The 21,555-nt window shown below is 31.8% G+C and overlaps 1 protein-coding gene across 4 annotated transcripts in view; it reads left to right on the top strand.

The window, feature by feature from the left end:
- The window catches only part of LOC109601768 (transcription factor SOX-3), a 43,195-nt gene that overhangs the window by 20,977 nt on the left and 663 nt on the right, over positions 1 to 21,555 (top strand). For 2 of the 4 annotated variants that reach the window (XM_020018047.2, XM_020018050.2), the window contains 4 exons: positions 258 to 418; positions 16,881 to 17,078; positions 17,426 to 17,498; positions 17,753 to 18,120. In XM_020018047.2, the coding sequence (XP_019873606.1) occupies positions 258 to 418; positions 16,881 to 17,078; positions 17,426 to 17,498; positions 17,753 to 18,120 (800 nt within the window). Of the gene's footprint in view, positions 1 to 257; positions 419 to 16,880; positions 17,079 to 17,425; positions 17,499 to 17,752; positions 18,121 to 18,521; positions 18,862 to 21,555 lie in introns of those variants that run through there. The other 2 variants (XM_020018048.2, XM_020018051.2) reach the window with 2 other exon arrangements.

Genomic DNA, 21,555 nt, shown 5'->3' with positions numbered 1-21,555 from the left:
TCACCTTGTTTTGATTCAGTGTTCGAGCTTTTATGGGGGCGACAATCAAACTCTTAAGCGTCGATATTAAACGGATTAATTAATTTCATGGTGGCGTTTAATTTTAATTCAATAAACACAGCTTTAATCCCGTTATATTCACAATCGGAAGTTTATTTTACACTGGAAGTGGGAGGAGAGGCTTACGAGGGTTGTTCAATGAGTCAAATAGTTCTTTATTTCAATAGAAAGTATATTTATTATTATATTTTTTTCAGATTACGTGTACAACCCGAAGGAAGCACGCATAAGAAAGGGAATACGGGAAGCGACTCGCGACCGTTCAATCGGGGCTTCCCCCATGCTGCCCCGACCCAGCGCAAGGAGGGCGGCCAGCCTCAGCAACTGGGTACCAACACACGATGAGTCCCTAATAATGGTAAGTACCCCCCACATTTACATTCGCATCTATAGGTATTTATTTGTATTTGAGTACGCCGAACTATTCAAATTTAATTAAAATAGTTCGCGACTCCGGCGGAGTTCCGGTCCCGTCCCGTCCCGTCTTGCCCAAGTATTTCCGCATAAATAAAACCTCCCCGACCATCCTCCAGTCCCGCCACTCTTCAAAACTCGTCGCGGCCCCGAAAAACCGGAGTAAATTGAACGTGTAATTGCCGAACCGGAACACGGCGGGCCCGTCTCGCGCCCGGACTTTCTAACGCGAAACTTCGATCGTAAATTCGGCGCGGCTCCGGGAACGTTTTCCACATTGTTTCTTTATTTCGTTTCGGGAACGGAGGCCGGGACCCGCGGTTGTCGGAAGCCGGATTTATCGCGGCCCCGGAAACGGCCTCGCGTCCATCATATGTTGCGGTCCGTTCCGCCGTTTGCGGGGGCGGACGAACGTCGAACGGTGTTCTGCAGGAAGTGGCCATGAATCTTGAGATGAAGTCGGAAAAAATTGTTCTGAATAATGCCTCCCATGACTCCTAATCTCAACCCAACATTATTATCAAAAAATTATAATTTATATTACTATAAATATTCTTAAAATATTATCTGTTCTCTCATATTTATCTTTGTTTATACATTTCTTACAATGCTCTTGATCACTTTTTCAAATCTTGTAATAATTTTAATTTTCTTCTTTTTAGTTGTTTTCTGTATTTATATTACTATTAACATTCTTAAAATATTCACTGTTCTCTGGTGGTTACTTTTATTCAAATTTACCTTTGATTATATATTTCTTACATTGATCTTGATCATATTTTTAAATTTTGTAATAATTTTAATTTTCTTCCTTTTAATTGCTTTCTGTATTTATAATACTATTAACATTCTTAAAATATTTGCTATTCTCTGGTGATTACTTTTATTCAAGTTTACCTTTGATTATAAATTTCTTACATTGCTCTTGATCATATTTTTAAATTTTGTAATAATTTTAATTTTCTTCTTTTTAGTTGTTTTCTGTATTTATATTACTATTAACATTCTTAAAATATTCACTGTTCTCTGGTGGTTACTTTTATTCAAATTTACCTTTGATTATAAATTTCTTACATTGCTCTTGATCATATTTTTAAATTTTGTAATAATTTTAATTTTCTTTTTAGTTGCTTTCTGTATTTATATTACTATTAACATTGTTAAAATATTTACTGTTCTCTGGTAGTTACTTTTATTCAAATTTACCTTTGATTATATATTTCTTACAATGCTCTTGATCATTTTTCATCTTATAATAATTTTACATTCAAACGTTTTCAAATATTAATTTTAAAAATTTCAAACTTAGTTTAAAGAACTTTAAAAAGTTAATCAGAGGATCATCATGATCTAAGTCTCCGTCTTATCGAATGAAGGGGAATCTCATTTATTTCCTTTGTCCCTTTCGCAACTTTAGACGTCATATTTGCGCTCGATGAAGCAGAATAAAATACAGCTCGAACAAAACAATGAAACAAATGATGCAACCAATATCCGTGTCTATTTCCAATTTTTCACTCGAAATAATCGAAATTGACTGACTGTTGAATGTTCCACACAATTTTTTCGTGGTGCCAAAAATCTGCATTCCACGAAAACCAGATTGCGTTCGACGCAATATTGTCTGGCACGAGGAAAAGGTCGACCACGGACTTTAATGCCGCCGTAAAGTGGCGCACGAGCTCCTCTTTATGGGGGCGGCGTCGGCGGCGATGTTTGCGGAAAAATTTGCGGTTTCATCGCCAGCCGTTTGATCCGAGGGCGATTTTCGGGGGCTGCGGCCCAAATAAATCAAACTGGGCTCAATTTTATTGCGATAAAACCAGAAAAGCTTACGTGACATTGGAGAGAAGAACATCATTTACGTGTTTTTCGTTCGACTATTTTGATGGCGGGATACGTTTGCGGATAACGGATGGCGCAGATAGGACTTTAATTTATTTTTGCGTCCCTTCAAAAAGGGAAAAAACTATCGGTTCCGAGAAAAATAGTGTCCGGATGATTTATAAAAGGGGGATACTTTATTAAAATACGTTCAACTGTCTGTTCTATTATATTATACATCCATATTTTAAGAATGTCATAAAATTTACATAATATTCCATTGAAAGTAACAAAATTATTGATGTTTTAAGACATTAAACGTAAATAACGGACACCCTGTATAAAATTTGGAAGTACTTATAATGTCTACTTGAAGGATGATCATTGGTTAATATGTGTGTCAAAAATTAACTTTCCAACCTCAAAATTGGTGGTTGCACAGACATTTGAGTTAGACCATCAATCTGACAAAAATTTTGAAAAAATCGATATTTCAAAAACTATTGGCTTTAGTATAGGACATAGTATAACCATTATAATTGCAATTATATAAAGTATTTAAAATTCAAAAATATATAGGGTGTTATATCGAAAGTAACACAATAAATGTTCAAAATAAATAAGAGGATAGGTTCAAGTCAAGTCATAATTGCTATAAACATTTCTAATCAATACCTCCATAAACTAATGAGCAAGTTAAATGAAGGTCTCTGTATTTAATAATAAATTTAATAAGTACTTACTTAAGGAACAAATAATATTGCCTGAAAGTCTTACAAATATTGAGGGCAATTAAAAAGCAAAAAATAGAAATGGCTGGGAACGAACAAGGGTATTATCATTATTATTAAAATCCGATTGGAGGAACTCTGGAAGCAACACAGAAAGTTGAAAAGAGATAAAATGCAGATCGAACTAAATGTCTACGTTCTGCGGATTAAATGCAGCATCTTTAGCGTTGCGCTCCTCTTATTGCAGGTACTTTATCTGGTCTCAAGCGGCATCTTTGACAAATTCCCGTTTTTTTCTAACGAAATAAATCTTCCCGATCGTCCATTTCAATTACTGGCGAGGCGTCCGCTTTTATATGGCATGACGCCATTGTCGAATCGAATATTGCACATCTAGGATTGAATATTTTTCAGGCGGACATCAATGATGCTCGAGGACTAAAAGGACTGTCCGTTCCTTAAATATAATTCCGCCTTTGAGCCGGACTGAATTGTTAAAAGACTGGTAAAAAGTCAATCTGTGAGAATTCGAGTCGCCGACGGACAGAAATTTATATTGCGCATCCATTGAGGGATTTTATTTGATGGAGGAATGCTTCGCCCACTGCAATTCTATTCGCGACAAAAGGTCGTTTTATTTATTGTTATGGAGTGCAGCTTCGCAAAATGACAAGTTTTATATTTTTATTTATATCAAAGGTATTTGGGTTCACCTTTATTTCTCTTTTAACTTGTTACTAAGACAAAGAGTTTCATAATATTGGTCCTACAAGCCGGGGAAGACAAATCTTAACCGTGACCAATAACTGGTCTTTAATACTTCCTCTAATGTCCTATATATAGACAAGGAGGGCCTTGTTTACGTAACAAATAGCTTACCAAATGTTTGGGGTACGTGTCGTCTACATATTATGCTGGATTATGTCTTTCTCTCCGGGTTCCTCTGACTCTCTGACGACCTTCGTTAATTATTAAGCAAAATTCAGTTTTATTTCATTCAATCTATGGTACCTCTTGGTACCATAGATTGAATGAACAATGGACAATACTCGACAACAGTACACACAGAACCATTGACTTTTCTAACAATTTCTCTGAAAGAAAGAAAGACAAGTTTAATATTGACTTATACTTTTTATTTTTATAGTTAATAATAACATTAAATAAAAGATTTAACCAATGAAATGAGCATAATAATAAAACCTCCGACATGATTCGACGCTTTAAGCTATCTGGTGTGTAAGACTCAAATTTAAATTTACATCCATTTATGGAGTTATGGTAATGTTATAAGTTTGCCACCGGTGGGGGCGTTTTCTATTTGTTCCGCCGCTGGAGACCAAACTATAAACTTGATCTTGTGCTGTTTTACAACTAGTTTTACGATACCTTACGAAGTTGTTTACTTCACTTACCTCGAACATTTACTTGCTTTTTTAGTAGAACGTGGCAACTTTTCACTGCACTTCCATTCTATGTCAAAGCTTTTGCTCTCAAAATAACTACAATATGTCGATGCTTTTAACACCTACAATTTAATTTACTAATTGAATAACAGTTTATAGTAATTAGGAAGTTTGTATGTCAAAGGAACAATTATCATTCCATCGCAAGAAACACATTTTATGCAATACACCACGTAATTATAAGGCCATTTAGCTTGTAGAACTAATAATTTCCTGTCAGATCTTTTGATAATTTCATAAAGTCTAACGTTTGAGGCTTAATGACACGATATTATTCAACAAGTGTGATAATTGTGTTTCAATTATGTAGGGAATTCACTGATAATCATTTTACTTCGTTTTTTTAAATACCAGTTAAGGAATAACGTATAAATTAGTTCAATTAAGGTACAAGAAATGTAAATAGTAAAAAAATATTTAAATATAATACAATTATCCAGTTTTTTTCATGCTTAAATAATAATTTCAGTATTCAGATGTGGCTAAAAATTAAATAGTTTAATATTAAAGGTTTATTGTCTCTGTAGATTAATTAAAAGGTCAAATTATCATTGATATTTAAAAATGTACAAACGAAACAACTTTTAAACATTGTGTCGTAATTTACTTTTAATTTGTCAGCCCCAAAGTGAAGTTTCCGACCGTGCCTGTAACTCGTGTGGGCGATAATCAACCCACAGTTTGGCCCTATGGATTTTCAATTATCGGCCGTTGCAGTTTGGGGAACGATCGCGGCCCCGTTCGGTGTCGATTTCCTTGAAAAACGCCGCCGTTCCGGGTAACGGGAGACCGGGATCGAAGGCTCCAATTTCCACTGCAGCCCGGTCCTCCCTTGCACGCCTTAATGAATTTAACGTGGAGACGGGCGGGCACCGCACTCCAATAAAGCACGTTTCACATATACCTGCAGAACCGGCGGCCGCAGAATCATATTTTATGCGGAGGATTGTGGGAGATTAATGGTAATGGGGGTTTGGCTGCGACAGAAGAATGTTTCTACGTTGTAGTTTGGCTTTTTTATGTTTCGGAGCTAATTTGGTCAGGAAATAAGGTTAAATACGTAATTGTAAATGAAATTTTATAGATATGTTCAAATGGAACTGTTTTATGCTTCGTTAATATTGACGTTGTATTGTTGTAGTATTATTAATTTAAATATATTTTTTCAAAATTTACCGTTCTCTCCAAAGTTTTGATTAATAAATACTTGAATAAATTTACTCTAAATTTAACTTTACTGACAGTTGTTAAGTATACTGTTAAAGTACTTTTAATAAATTTATTTTAATTTTGTTTTCGTTGTGTAAGTACTAAAATAAATGTACAAAATTTACAAACATTATTGTTAAGTATACTGTTAAGATACTTTTAATATATTTATTTTTACATAGAAAAATTATGTGTATAAATTTATTTTTTACTATTTCTAAAAATATCCAAAATTAATTATTTCAAAATATTAGGTTATTTTAAAGTTTTCGAATGTCCTAAAAATATCGTTCTAAAAAATATTTGTACAAATCAGCACAAAGTTTAAGAATATTTATCCCACCATTTAAAATTTTGGCGAAGGAGCCAACTTTGTTACTTAGAAATTGGCAAGCTGTTTATTAAACTATACAAAATTAATTATTTCAAATCTTTGGTCAATTAGAGTTTCCAAATGTCTTAAAAATAACGTTTATAAAAAATATTTGTACAAACTGAACACAAAGTTTTAAAATATTTATCCCACCATTTAAAATTTTGGCGAAGGAACCAAATTTATTACTTAGAAATTGGCAAACTGTTTATTAAAACTGTCTAAAATTAATTATTTCAAATCTTAGGTCATTTAGAGTTTTCAAATGTCTTAAAAACATTTGAGAACATTTATCCCATTATTTAAAATTTTGGCGAAGGAGCCAATTTTTACTTAGAAATTGAAAAGCTATTTAATAAAAATACCCAAAAAATTTATGTGTATAAATTTATTTTTTACTATTTTTAAAAATATCCGAAATTAATTATTTCAAAATATTAGGTTTTTTGGAGTTTTCAAATGTCTTAAAAATTAATTATTTCAAGATAGTTTTAATATATTTATGTGCATAAATTTATTTTTTACTATTTTTAAAATTAAGGTATATAAATTTATTATTGGTAATTTAATTTTAACACTAAATATTTAGTAATAGCTAAATATTTATGTGAAATTGAAATTCTTTGTTCCTAAATTTGAATTAACTACATTTCATTGATCAGTAATTCATTTATCGTCGTCTGCCACAGTAAATTAACCAATACATTGTTTCAAACGTCAAAAAAATGCTGTGGCAAAATTCACTGATTTTTTCAGTGGTTTGAAAAAATTTACTGAAAGTTAATTAGTGAATACGTGGAATAATAAACATGTACATTCATACCACAATTTTCAACTGTACTAATTTCTTTTTAGCAATTTAATCCAGTTCTAAAGTTGGTCAAACTGTTTAGTAATTGTTATTATCAATCTCAGCTCCAAATCTTCTGAAGATTTATGTGCAATAAAGCCATTTTTTGAAGTGTGGTAATTTCCTTATAGTTTTGCATTACTATTTTTGTGACTTTACATAAAAAAACTGTGAACATTGTGATTCAAAATAGTGTTACGGTTGAAAAATGTTCGAAGGGAGTTTATCGGGCGGGAAACTCCACCGTCGTCCCTCCGCCGCAAAGACAGCGACAGCGACGGGGTGGCGTGTTGTCGGCGTCCTCGGCGCTCCGCTCTCGGCTCGATATTGACATATTCTCCCCAGGGCCCGCCATCGATTCCGCCGAGACCGCCTCTGACTGAACGAACCGAACGAACCGAACGAACCGAACGAACGACTGACTACAGTGGCTGTCCGAGATTAATTTCCTCCTTCGCTCCCGGCCCGCCTCGTCGCCCAGAAAAGATCGATGTGCGACCCGCCGCGAAATTCTTAAATAACATTTTTATAATGTAACTAATTCGTTATCGGTTTCGACGCAATTTTCCCTCCTTTATTTCCAATCTGAATTCCGTTTCCTCCTGCGGTTATTCCACTTGTTGAATATGTTTTATGGCCGTTCATTATGCTGATAGTTTCGCCCTCACACGCTCCGTTTTATCGCTACTTTAGTTTTTACTGTTTAAATTAGCGGAACGTTATTTTATAACAACAATAAAACTAACTAACTAACTAACTGTCCTGACTCTCCTGTTTAGTTTGAAAATCCATCCCGAATTCTAAACGGATTAATAAACTTAATGCTTTACGTTGTTGATGTGTTCCCACAACTGCAATTGGATCTAATAAGGGAAACGCAAACTATCACTGTGTTAATTACACCTGTTCGATTGTATCTCGATTGCACTTTCCTGTTAAATGCGCCACATTACGAAATTACACTGAATCAAATCAGAATGATAATTAACCTTGTCTAATAAATAATTATATTACTTAGGGATTTGTCGACGAACAACAACGAACAATACTATTTGTAAAATTAAATTTATTCGACAATTTGCAAGAAAACAAAACTGAAATAAATTTATTACAAGTACCTTAAAAGTACACTTAATAATACAGTTTGTTAATTTAAATTTGGAGTACATTTATTCGAGTTTTTACTAAATGAAAACAAAACTGAAATATATATGAAATATATTCGAGTTTTTACTAAACAAAAACAAAATTAAAATAAATTTATTAAAAGTACCTTAAGAGTACACTTAATAATACTGTTTGTAAATTTAAATTTGGAGTACATTTATTCGAGTTTTTGCTAAATGAAAAAAAACTAAAATAAATTTATTAAAAATCCCTTAAAAGTACACTTAATAATAATGTTTGTAAATTTAAATTTGGAGTACATTTATTCGAGTTTTTGCTAAACGAAAAAAAACTAAAATAAATTTATTAAAAGTCCCTTAAAGTACACTTAATAATACTGTTTGTAAATTTAAATTTGGAGTACATTTATTCGAGTTTTTGCTAAATGAAAAAAAACTAAAATAAATTTATTAAAAATCCCTTAAAAGTACACTTAATAATAATGTTTGTAAATTTAAATTTGGAGTACATTTATTCGAGTTTTTGCTAAACGAAAAAAAAACTAAAATAAATTTATTAAAAGTCCCTTAAAGTACACTTAATAATACTGTTTGTAAATTTAAATTTGAAGTACATTTATTCGAGTTTTTACTAATCGATAACAAAGCTAAAATAAATTTATTAAAAGTACACTTTATAATACTGTTTGTAAATTTAAGTTTAGAGTACATTTATTCGAGTTTTTACTAAATGAAAACAAAACTAAAATAAATTTATTAAAAGTACCTTAAAAGTACACTTAATAATACTATTTGTAAATTTAAATTTGGAGTACATTTCTTCAAGTTTTTGCTAAACGAAAACAAAACTAAAATAAATTTATTAAAAGTACCTTAAAACTACACTTAATAATACTGTTTGTAAATTTAAATTTGGAGTACATTTATTCGAATTTTTACTAAACGAAAACAAAATTAAAATAAATTTGTTAAAAGTACTTTAACAGTATAAATTTGTTGAACTTTTATTCAAGTATTTTATTAAACTAAAATAAATTTATTAAAAGTATTTTAACATTACACTTTACTTTGATTGCGACGCCGCTGGATGCGGAGCCGTCAAGATCCGTCACACACATTCGGCGAGATTTTCCGTGGCGAAATCTTCGTCATCGCCGAGTATCGAGGGGACGCGCAGCTTTCGAGGGTGCTTCGTCTTTTGTGTGTGGGCGCACGGCGGCGGCGGCGGCGGCGGCGGCGGCGGCACCGCGTGTATCACGTGAAAAGAGTGCAGGGAGGCGGCACGGGCCCTCTCGCTTGCTTGCATATCGATTGTTCGAACCCACACACACACACTCACACACACACATTCGTAAACGCCGCTCACGTATCACGCCGAAAATCCCTCAGAGTGCACGGGGGCGAGGAAAATACGCGGCCACGGGGTCGAAGATGCGGAATCGTTTTGTTCGGCAGGTCTGAATTTGGAATTTCGAGTGGGTTTGGTCGGGAAACAATTTGTGTTGTTGGGAAGTTGGCCAACAATTATATAAGACTGTCTGTTGTAACTAAGTTACCATAATCAATTCGGTCAATTCTAGGTTAATTGAGATTTATATTATTATGATTAAAGGTCGTTTATTGATTAGCCCATATATTACACACACATATCACATATCATATATATTAGAGAAACTAGATATATGCATTTCATTTCACTCAATATTAGGGTTAATATATATTCACGAAGAATTAAGGATATCTATAATTTTGGCAGTTGTTTGAGCTTAATTATTTATTAAATTCAAATATTGAGTTTTCTAGAGTTTTTAAATATTTTAAAAATAACATTTATAACAAATATTTGTCCAAATTGAGCACAAAGTATAAAAATATTCATTCCACCATTTAAAATTTTAATTTAAAACTATCCAAAATTAATTATTTCATATCTTAGGTTATTTAGAGTTTCTAAATGTCTTAAAAATAACGTTTATAAAAAATATTTGTACAAATTGAACACAAAGTTTAAGAATATTTATCCCACCACTTAAAATTTTGGCGAAGGAGCCAAATTTATTACTTAGAAATTGGTAAACTGTTTATTAAAACTATCCAAAATTAATTATTTCAAATCTTGTCATTTAGAGTTTCCAAATATCTTAAAAATAATGTTTATAAAAAATATTTGTACAAACTGAGCACAAAGTTTAAAAATATTTATTCCACCCTTTAAAATTTTGGCGAAGGAGCCAAATTTATTTCTTAGAAATTGACAGGCTGTTTATTAAAACTATTCAAAATTAATTATTTACAATCTTAGGTCATTTAGAGTTTCCAAATGTCTTAAAAATAACGTTTATAAAAAATATTTGTACAAACTGAATATAAAGTTTAAGAATATTGATTCCACCATTTAAAATTTTGGCGAAGGAGCCAAATTTATTACTCAGAATTTGACGAGCTGTTTAATAAAAATACTCAAAAATAATTATTTTTATTTGAAAATATTATTAAAAAAAAACACTGAGTTATTAAAAATATTCTTCCCAATTATTTTGATTTCCTTTTTTTTTCGAGCATGATAAATGGGGTAATAAAAAAAAAATCCACTCGTTAAGCCACGACACGTAAACTACTGTAATTCCAAAAACACTAAACGATAGTTCCACCCACACAACAGCAGTAATAACCCCGATTGAGTGGGTTATTAAACGAACGGCATCGGGAGGGGGCGGTTTGGTTATTTGTATGTATAATTTTCAGTTTGCAGACCGAACGAAGCAACAAGTTGTTCTGTTGCTTTTCTTTCACTCGCAGCATGATATTCCTGTGTTCGAACTTTTATTAGTTTGTTTACGGAACGGCGGCGGGGTAACGTTCGCCGCCGCCGTCGTCGGTTTCACTTTGCGAAACTCGTCCAAACTTTACGAACGTCACTTTTTCTGCGAGACATCAAAGCGTCCCGAATTGATTCGTAGTAATCTGTGCCGGTTCCGCTTCTCATTCATCTGTTTAACAGTATATTCTTGGCCAAAGTATCTCATGTAAATTTATATAAGGAACTGCAGCACAATTAATTTGTTAAATTGGGGTTGAAAATAATTAATTTATAATTATGTTTCCTAATATTAAGTGTTAAAAAAAGTTTGAAACTCTTGAGTGGTTATTTTTTCATATTAAATATACGAGGGGTGTGTGAAAAGTATCCAACATTGATTACAGATGGCGCTACTATAATTAACTTTCAGGTTTTTCAGTTTCATCCTGAATTTACTATTTTCTACAACAAATTATATTTTTTATTGATTTAATTAATTTTTTTATTAAGGAATATAAAATTTCAAGACTAATTTCAAATATTTTGTATTAATTTGTCCAATAATTAACGTTTAAGACGTGATCCCGATAATGTTTTAATTATGACGAGGCAAACGACTGATGGAAAATAGATATGTAAACAGAAGTGACAACATATTAATACCGGGGATCAAGTTATTGACGATTTCGACGTGGATTGCATTTAAATTGGAATGGGCCGTCGGTCCGATGTGTTATTGCCGCGTCGAGGGCCATAAATTACTTCCTGAAATATGCGGTTGTTATTCAATTTCACCAATTACGGAATTAATGGACAGTTTGAGCGTTTTAAACACGGTTTTACGCCGTTTTAGTCAATCTTAAATCGTTCACTCAACTGTAGGTAATGCGTTTAATATCCAATTACATATTTGTTGAGTGTCGAAGTATTTAACGAAAATTAAACTATTTTATCTAGTTGGGTTTGGTTTTATTTATGTATATATAAATCCAATGTTAATCAAGTTTTAGATTTTTATTAATATATCAGTAACTCAATTATTTCATTAATATTCAAAATGATATTTTCAATTATATGTAAAATTTAATTTGCTGTACATTTTTAAATTATATTACTAATTATTATTTTATAATATAAAATAAAATTTATCCTATCAATAAATTTAAATTTCAAAAAGAATTTTCAAATAAATTTTTAATTTTTTTAAAAAATATATAAATTTATTTTTCATAAAATGTATTATTTTTTAAAATATCCAATTTATGGTTATATAAAGTAAAAATGAAGAGAAATTTATTCAGTGCCAGAAAGACCTGAATTGTCAACAATTCAAAATTTAATTGTAAAGGGTAAAGAACAGTAAAAGTTAAAATAGAATAAAATAAGGAATCAAAAAATGTATTTTATAAAGAAGAGAAAAAATAACACATATTTTGTTAACAGAATAATATAAATAATTATAAATTTGACTAAAACATATAAAATAATATATTTTATTAAAAAAGAAAGGATTTCATATGAATATGAATTAAAATATTTTATATTAAATAAATAATTTTAATAATTAATAATTTAGTTTTAATTTAAAAACCTTTATAAACATATATATTTAATCTTCTTCTGATCTTCTTAACCAATTTAGATAATTTTTTATGTAGTTACTTATTTTTTTTTCTATTTTATATTAATTTAATAATTTTAATAATTAATAATTTTGTTTTTGATTTAAAAAATGTGATCCAATATATTTCTTGTCAATTATTTATATTTTTTAAACTAAAATATCCATTTTATGGTTATATAAAGTAAAAATAAAGATAAATTTAATCAGTGCCAGAAAGACCTGAATTGTCAACAATTATAAATTTAATTGTAAAGGGTAAAGAGTAGTAAAAGTCAAAATAGAGTAAAATAAGGGATCAAAAAATATATTTATAAATTTGACTAAAACATATAAAATAATAAATTTTATTAAAAAAGATAAATCCTTTCTTAGAATATAAAAAATAAATCAGGTAAATATTTTTACTTGAAAAGTTAAATACAGAAAAATAGATGATTAAATTTTAAAGTTTAAGTAAAAAAAAAGAGAAGTGGGAGTTAGAAGTTTGGAAAGAAAAATGTTTGAACATTTTATTTCCATTCATGATAAAAAGGTGGCTCGTCAAACTGATAATTGAGCTTATAAAGTGCGGAACGGGCCCTAATAGAAATGAAAGGAGTAAAAAGTTTGAGCACTGCCAAATTTGTCAAGTGAACATTCCACCTTTCAGAAACTTACGTTTCCCGCTCAATGAAACTCCCGAGCGGCGGCGTCGCGGCCGTCGGCGCCGGCGCCCCGTCACCCGATCGACGTCTAAAACGCCGCGCACTTTATCGACGACCGCCGCTCGGCGTTGCCACCGCGTCGTCCGCTCCCGCCTCATATCGACGCCGGCTCCCGCCCGTTACGCAAGGGCGGACGGGCGCCGCGGCGCTCGGCCTCGTGCGTCGTTGCCCGGCAACCGCATAGGCGTCGACAGTTTCCCGGTTGCCGCGGCAACGCGGGCCCGCAAAAAGCCCGAACTTCGGCCGGAAGGAGGTGGCGGCGGGCGAGAAGAAGCTTCTCGCGAGCCTCTCGGTCCTCGCGGCGCTCTCTCGGGGCGCCCGTCCCACCCCGCCGACGGAGCGGATCCGGAGCGGGGCGGATACGCGTCCGCGATCCGGTTGAACGAACGCACGCCGGAATTGGGGCAGGTCCGGGGTTCGGGAATGTGCCCGTAGGGCATACTATTTCCCATTTTAAAAATTAAACGCCGTTTTGTCAACTTTCTACCAATGTTATATATTACCTAAAGTTTAAAAGTCTTATAAAATTAAAAACAATTATAATTAAACTTAATTTAATTTATAACAAATCGCCTTTTATTTAATTTTAGATACAAAATCATCTTTAAAAAATATTTTAAAATATCATAAATGATAAAAAAATATATTTTTTTAAAGTATATGCAATATATAGTGTGAACCATTTAAAATTAAAACATCCTTGTAACTTGATTTTAATAAATATTAGTTAGAGAAGAATTCCATTTTGGACGACGAAAACATATTTTTTATATAAAATGCCTTGACCAATTTTCAATAAATAATTAAAAATTAAATTTAACTATTTTTTAGCAAAATTAACAATAATAGAATATTTTAATTAATTCTTATATTTTTAATATTTAATATTTTACTTCTCTCTCTCTCTTAAACAATTTAAATATATTATAATTTATCTTTTTTCAATGTACAATTTAAATATAATAATAATTTAATTAATAACTCTACTAACAATAATAGAATTTTGTAATTCCTTATATTCTTAATATTTAATATTTTTAACCTTCTTAACCAATTTGGATAATTTTTATGTACTTATTTTTTACTATTTTCTATTAAATTAATAATTTAATTTAGTTTTAATTTAAAAAACTTTATAAACGTATATATTTAATCTTTTTTAATATATAATTTCATTAATAATTCTACGAAAATTAATAATAATAGAATTTTTTTTATTTCTTATATTATTAATATTTAAAATTTTTAATCTTCTTAACCAATTTAGATAATTTTTTTATATAGTTACTTATTTTTTTCTATTTTATATTAAATTAATAATATCAATAGTATTAATTTAATCTTTTTTAATATATAATTTAATTATAATAATAATTTAATTAATGATTTTACAAAAATTAATAATAATAGATTTTTTTTATTACTTATATTTTTAATATTTAATTTTTTTAATCTTTTTAACCAATTAAGATAATTTTTTATGTACTTATTTATTTTTTTTCTATTTTATGTTAATTTAATAATATTAATAATTAATTAATTTAAAAAACTTTATAAATGTATATATTTAATATTTTTTTTTTAGTGTCTAATTTAATTATAACAATAATTTCATTAATTATTCTGCGAAAATTATTTTAATTTTAATTTAGACAATTTTTTATGTACTTACTTATTTTTCTATTAATTTTATTAATTAATTTTTTTATTTTATATTAATTTAATAATTAATATTTTAGTTTTAATTTAAAAAATGTGATCTAAAATATTTTTTGTCAATTTCTCATATTTTTTAAGTATTTTATTTATTGAATATATCTATTTTATATTTAATATTTTAAAGAATTCTATAATATAAAATTTAATAATCTAGTTTTTTGTAACTATTATGAGCCGTATCTGAATAATAATAATAATATTTGACAGTCTTCATTCGTGTTGTGTGAGAATTTTTTAATAATTCAATGCAGTTTGTGGTTGTATTAAAAATATTTGGAAGAATTATTGTTATTAAATTTTCTTTCCTAATTGGTAAGTTTTTGCTTTAGAAAAACATGCTATTATTAAAAAAAATTACTAGTATTGAAAGATAAATGACATTCACTTCTGACAGTTATTATCAAAAATATAAATTTACTCAAATATCATTATTTATAAGACAAATATTATTTTAGTTAATAATTTTATATTAAAAAAAGTGTTTTGACTCAATTTTTCTTATTTTAAAGTGTCAAGTTTATGTAAAAAAATGTAATTTTGTTGTAAAATATTTTAATTCTAATAATGTCTTTCAAATCTCAAGGTTATAATCTGAAGAACCATCGATATGGTCAAGAATTCTTTAACAAATTCATTTTCCTCATAACACTTTAGCCTTTATTCTGCCGTTGATGTATTTTTATGGCCATGTCAGCAGCAACAAGCCCGACAATTCGCACAGGAAGGACGCAAAACGGGCGGGCTCGTGGAACGCGGTCGCGATTGACGTTTTAAAACGCGAACATTCCACCACGTCCGTCCCGCCACTTCAGCCCCTTCCGAACCGTCACCCGATCGCGATCGATAATTGCCTTGACACGATATCGAAACCGACGAAAATATCGACGGTCGGATTAGACGATCATGTCACAGCACCGACGAGTGCCCACGTCAATCGATACTGGATGCAAAACCGCCTTTTTTCACACAATTTACGTGGCCGCACAAACCCCAGCAAAGTAAAATACAAACCGTAAAACTGTTGCATCCATACTCGTACTTGTTCAGGAAATAACTCGGTCGGATGTATGTTAATATGCTGTCAGAGTAAACGTTAACATGTTTGGGTTATAAGCCAACCACTGCTGATTAATTTACACAAATTATGCGGCCACTAATTTGAATCTTTGACTTTGACAACGCCGGAGTTAAACTCAATTTCCTGCTCGAATCGTCGGACTTAATTTGCTTGTGTTAATAATAATTCCGTACCCGGTTCCATTAAATCGAAACCTCCTAAATTATCTCGGCATGATTAATTAATTGGAATTGTTTCGAACCTCTTAAATTTAATCTAGAGTGTTTAAATTGCTTTTTTTGAATACATTTTATCGCTGTTTAATTAAAAATTGTTTTTTGTAATTAAAAGACAAGCTACACTTACGAATTTTATTGGCCATTTTAATTATTTTATGTTGTCTAGTTTACTTGAATACGGTGCATTTAACAGCTTGTTAAAGTTAATTAATAATTAGACTACAGTAATTAATAAAAATATCTTTACCTATAATTTTTGCCATTTTATTAGTAGTTAAAACTGTTTTTTTATTATATTATGCCATCTAGTAAATTTTGGTGTCATAAAATTAATAGCTAGTTAAAATTAATTAATAGTTAGACTTCAATAATTAATAAAAATATTTTAATTTTTAATTTCTCCTATTTTAACTTGTTCTATTGATCATTAAAACTGTTTTTTTAATTATTTTATGTCATCTAGTTAATTTTGATGTGATAAAATTAACAGTTAGTTAAAATTAATTAATGATTAGACTTCAATAATTAATAAAAATATTTTTATTTTTAATTTTTCCCATTTTAATTTGTTCTGTTGGTCATTAGAAATATTTTTTTATTATTTTATGTTATCTAATTAATTTTTATGTAAAACAAATGAATATGAGGACGGTATTTGTTGTACACATGTTTGTTTCTTATAGTCTCCGTTAGGAATGCGTCAAACAGGCATGGACTCGCCAATATGTTTCCCGATGTCGGGTCCGCCCGGAACATCCGGAAACGGTGGCCAATTTCTTCCGTCATCGCAATTAAACGGCGGCTACAACAAACTGGACGCGTCGAACCCGCAACCGCCTCCGCCGCCCACATCTAACTCCCTACATAACAATTACATGCAGGTAACCGAAATGATTTATTCAATTTTAATTCGAACAACTTGATTGACGCAATCACGAAAAACCACTTAATCCAGCCAACTTATCAGAAGTTAATTCGACGTATAATGTAATCGGGTAAATTTAATACAACCGTTTCCCATTCATGGCTTTAAACACATATTTCCCTTTTGATGTTCGTAACGGGGGGTGCAACAAGTGGTCGAAATTTATAATGGCAAATAAATGTGCATTAAATGTGCGGAACGTTTTACAGCTTAATCATATGGTTTCAAGTCTGTTTTATGCCGACCTATAAACTCGACACGCTTATTTTTTATGGCCTAATAATGTTAACTTCTCCTTTTTAGCCAAACCCCATTCTCCAACAACAATCCGAGATGTGGCACAGCTATCAGGAGAGCATAAGACCAAGATCTTCAGGTAAAATACCTGGTTTATAGTTTTATTATCATTAACATGGAGATGTCAACGAATGAAATGAAAACTTGATATATTATATGTAGTTTTTAGTTTCCTTACTTCTTAAATTTATTATATGTACTTTGAAAGTTTGTACAAGACTTGGAGTTAATCGTAACAGCATCCAAGTCTCGTGCAACGTAAAACTGAGATAAGCAAGTCACTGCTACATCAAAGCGAACTCGAGCTAGATCCATCATGTTTTATTCATGCAGGAAATCCGTACATGATGCCGGACGTGCCGGCCCAATACCAGCACCCGCGGTCGGAAGTGGCCACCCCGATGATGCTGAACAAGCACCACAGACATTCGGTCGGCGGCATCGCGATGCCCCGCACCTCGCCCCACACCAACGAGAACGTGCCGCCGGACGAGTCGCGACGGCAGGACAAACCGGACGCCGGCTCCGGTTTCGAGTCGAAGCCGACGGAGGAGTCCGGGGCGGTCCAGCCGCTGATGGAGAACGGGAACATGCAGCAAACGGGCATGGCCTGCGAACAGTTCATGGGCGGCTCCTACGGCCAGAACATGAGTCACGAGCAAGCATCCTTCGATAATGTCGAGGACATTAAAGTCCAGAAGGTATATAAGGATAAATGTTTTTTTATGTTTCCAGTTTATTTTTTATCTATTATTTTTTTTTCTGCTATTTCTGACTCTTTTTTATATATTCTGAATGAGCAGATCAGAATTATAAGCACCGAGCTAAGCACTGAGTTTTTTTAGTTGCCCATAATTAAGTTTTGCTTGTGTATTTTGGTTATAATTTTATTACCAAATAGTGTGTGTAGTGTACGTTAGAATCCCAAATAGGACCCGCAGCTTTATTACCGAATGTTTGCGTTTGTAAGCTTGGCAAATCGCGGTCAACCCCGACCGGCACAAAGTCCCCGCTTAAGCCAACCCCGAGCCGGGGTGCATGCGGTATTTGGCGCACCTTGCATGACGCTCGCAAAGAACGCAAACTGACCGTAGGCGGTTAGCCCGCAGCACCGCAGATCGGGAGACAGGGAGCGGCGGCGCCGCCGGCCAAGAGGCCGCCCTCCACCAAACCCTTGCCCGACTTCAACGAGGCGTTCGGCACCACCGAGAGGGGACGGTTCCAGAGTCCGCCGGATCCGAGGCTCAACAACAAGGGCTACTTGGACTACTTCTTTGACGGCGACAATCCCATCAAGTTTGACGACTACCAGATCTAGGCTCAGGCTGTCCAAACTTCCAAATCGGTTGCTTAAACTCTCTGTCATTAAAGTTTTGAACTGTAGCGCAAAGTGTCCCACTTAATCAAAAGGTAAACGAGCAAAAACCAAAGTAATTTATGAACAGGACCTTTTTAATTCAAACCACCAAAACTTTACGAGTCGTTTCTCCAGAAAATCTAATTATCCGGGCAAGACATTTTTCGTTGGGGGGGCTATATTATCAATTAGACCGATATTCTTCTAACACAAAAACAAATTGGCCGAATGATGAAATGAAAATGGGGGTTTAGCGACCGACTTTTGCCCGGAATCAAATTTAGTCGGGACGAATCGGGACAATTTCCCCCACGGGGGGCTACGGAGACGGTCCGTGCAACGGTTTAGGAGTTCCGGTTCGTTTACCCCTCCGCTACCAATTAAGCTACGGAGACTAATTTGGACCCAGAACGTCGCAGTTTAGTCGGCGAATTAACATTGAGTTTTGGACGGTAATTTATTGGCAAACTGTTTCAATGAATGTGCAAGTTCAAGTTTGTTCTAAGTAACGACAGATTTCGTATGTTATTAATCATATAAAATATATTAAAAACGACATATATTACGTTGGTTTACAAATTTCAACTCCTGAAATATAGAGATAATTCGGGTATGGTCAACACTAACAATTATTTGTTTTCGATTGAAAGAAAAATAACTCTAAAAATTTTATATTTTATGTTATTTTTTACCATTTTCAGTCACTTTCAGCCACTTTCAGTTATTTCAGTAATTTCTTTCAGCAATCAATGATTGATAAATGTAAATTTTATGGGGGTGTCTTACTTTCACACTGTATATTATATTTTATATTCATTTATATTTTTGTACATCATAACATTCTCAATTCTTATCCGATTTTGGTCTAAAAATTACAAACGTAAAACTCCGGATGCTGAAATTATTTATTCTGAAATGGGATAGCTGAAATGTGGTAATCTGGGTTGCCTAACTTATTCATCTTAAAAAATATGGCAAATTTGCCATTATTCAAACAAACGACATAAATAAAAACAAAATGAATACGATTTTCGTGTTTAGCACACCCGAATTACCCTAAAAATATGTTAAAGTTTGACTATTTTGACCGTAAACTAGTGTTACTCATACACATGTATTAAGATTATACCTCGTGCAAATTGCATGTCATCAATTTTATATGAGAAATAGTGTTGTTATCGCATATTTAATGTTTAATGACTCTAAATATATTGCCGTTCGAGTTTCTGTACCCCCATAAAAACACAGATTAAAAATATTAGTGTCGCATGCCGGAACTCTTGCGCCGTTTTTTATATTAATTTCAGTAATTTCTGTTATAGTAATTTATTCGTGTTTTACGGCTCAAATTATTTAAATTACACAGCTCAAGTTATTTATTGTTGTACTTATAGGTGTTTTTATTAAGTTTAAACATGTATTTCGCTCCCGTGCGGGACACTATAATTTTACAAAGTAACCATTTTACTTGAAATTACTCTAAGCAGTGCAATATTTAACGTTTTAAACCTTGTAGATACAGGTGTCAACACCGCCACATATCTTTAAAAGTTATACGCAAACCGTGTAATTTTTATAATACATTTTCCTCCCCCTCGTTTCAGTAAACGCTTCCGGTTTAATCAATTTTCGGTGTAGTTTCATTTCGTGAACAAAATTTTAAATCGTGCCTTTAAGGACTGTTGTTTTCGTTCGTTTTAATTTTTAATAATACAACAGAAACAGTTTCCTGATTGGGCATATGATTTGGGACCAAAATGTATTTTTAGTGTTGATTTATTTATTAGTACAAAAATCATAGAGATTTCCAACATTGTGCGAAATATAACTAGTCAAAAATGTATATAAAATATATATTAAGACAAGTTTAAGATATGTAAAAATGTGTTATTAAAAATATGTTAGTTGTAGATATTTATTTTTTGTTATATTCAAGGGTACAGCTTATTGTTAAATTAATTAAACTGTAATTGTTAAATTTGACAACAACTGGTGCTCTTGATTAGTTTGTACAAAGGTATTATTAACTTTGTTGATAGCTTTGTGACGATCTTCAGGAACAATCCAAATCAAAACTGTAATAACCGGAGAAAATCCTGAAGATTTCGAAGAATGGGAAATGAAATTAATGCCAAAGTCACTGTTAATTAATCGACCAAATAACTCGTATGTGTAATATGTGTGTAACATTCATTCAACCAGTATTCACAGTAATTTTTAGGTAATCATTTCCCATTTTGTAAATGTAATTATAATATAAGGTTGTGCCTTAGTAGTTAATTCAAAATTTATCAAAGTTTAATATTAAAGGAATAAATGAATATTAAACATAGAGCTTCCCGTTACGTAACACATAATTTTGAGGGAAATTTGTATATATTTATTGAATTTATTAAAAGAACATAATGCTTCCCAACGTTATAAAATAGCGATATATTCTAAATCTTCCTTTAGTCTTCAATCAAAACAAAAATATATATACTCGACATCGCGAAAATTATATTATTAAATCGAAACTGGATTTTATTTTATGTACATATTTATTAGCTTAATATGATTCCGCTTCTTAACTCTCAGAATTGTAATGTGTTTTCATTTAATGAAGCACGACTCAGTTTCACTCCCAGACCAAAACTAGGAACATTTAAAACGACATAAATCAAAAAAAAATTAACCAGTTTTATATTGTATGTTCTAGATGAATGAGGGCCACTCTTTATATCTATAAATATACATACATATACTTGTGATCGTGATTTAGTTAGTTGCTAGGATAATA

This window comes from Aethina tumida, chromosome 4 (genome assembly GCF_024364675.1).
Source record: "Aethina tumida isolate Nest 87 chromosome 4, icAetTumi1.1, whole genome shotgun sequence".
Taxonomy (NCBI): domain Eukaryota; kingdom Metazoa; phylum Arthropoda; class Insecta; order Coleoptera; family Nitidulidae; genus Aethina; species Aethina tumida.
Note: the sequence above shows the minus strand (reverse complement) of the source record. Positions and strands in the feature narration are given on the sequence as shown.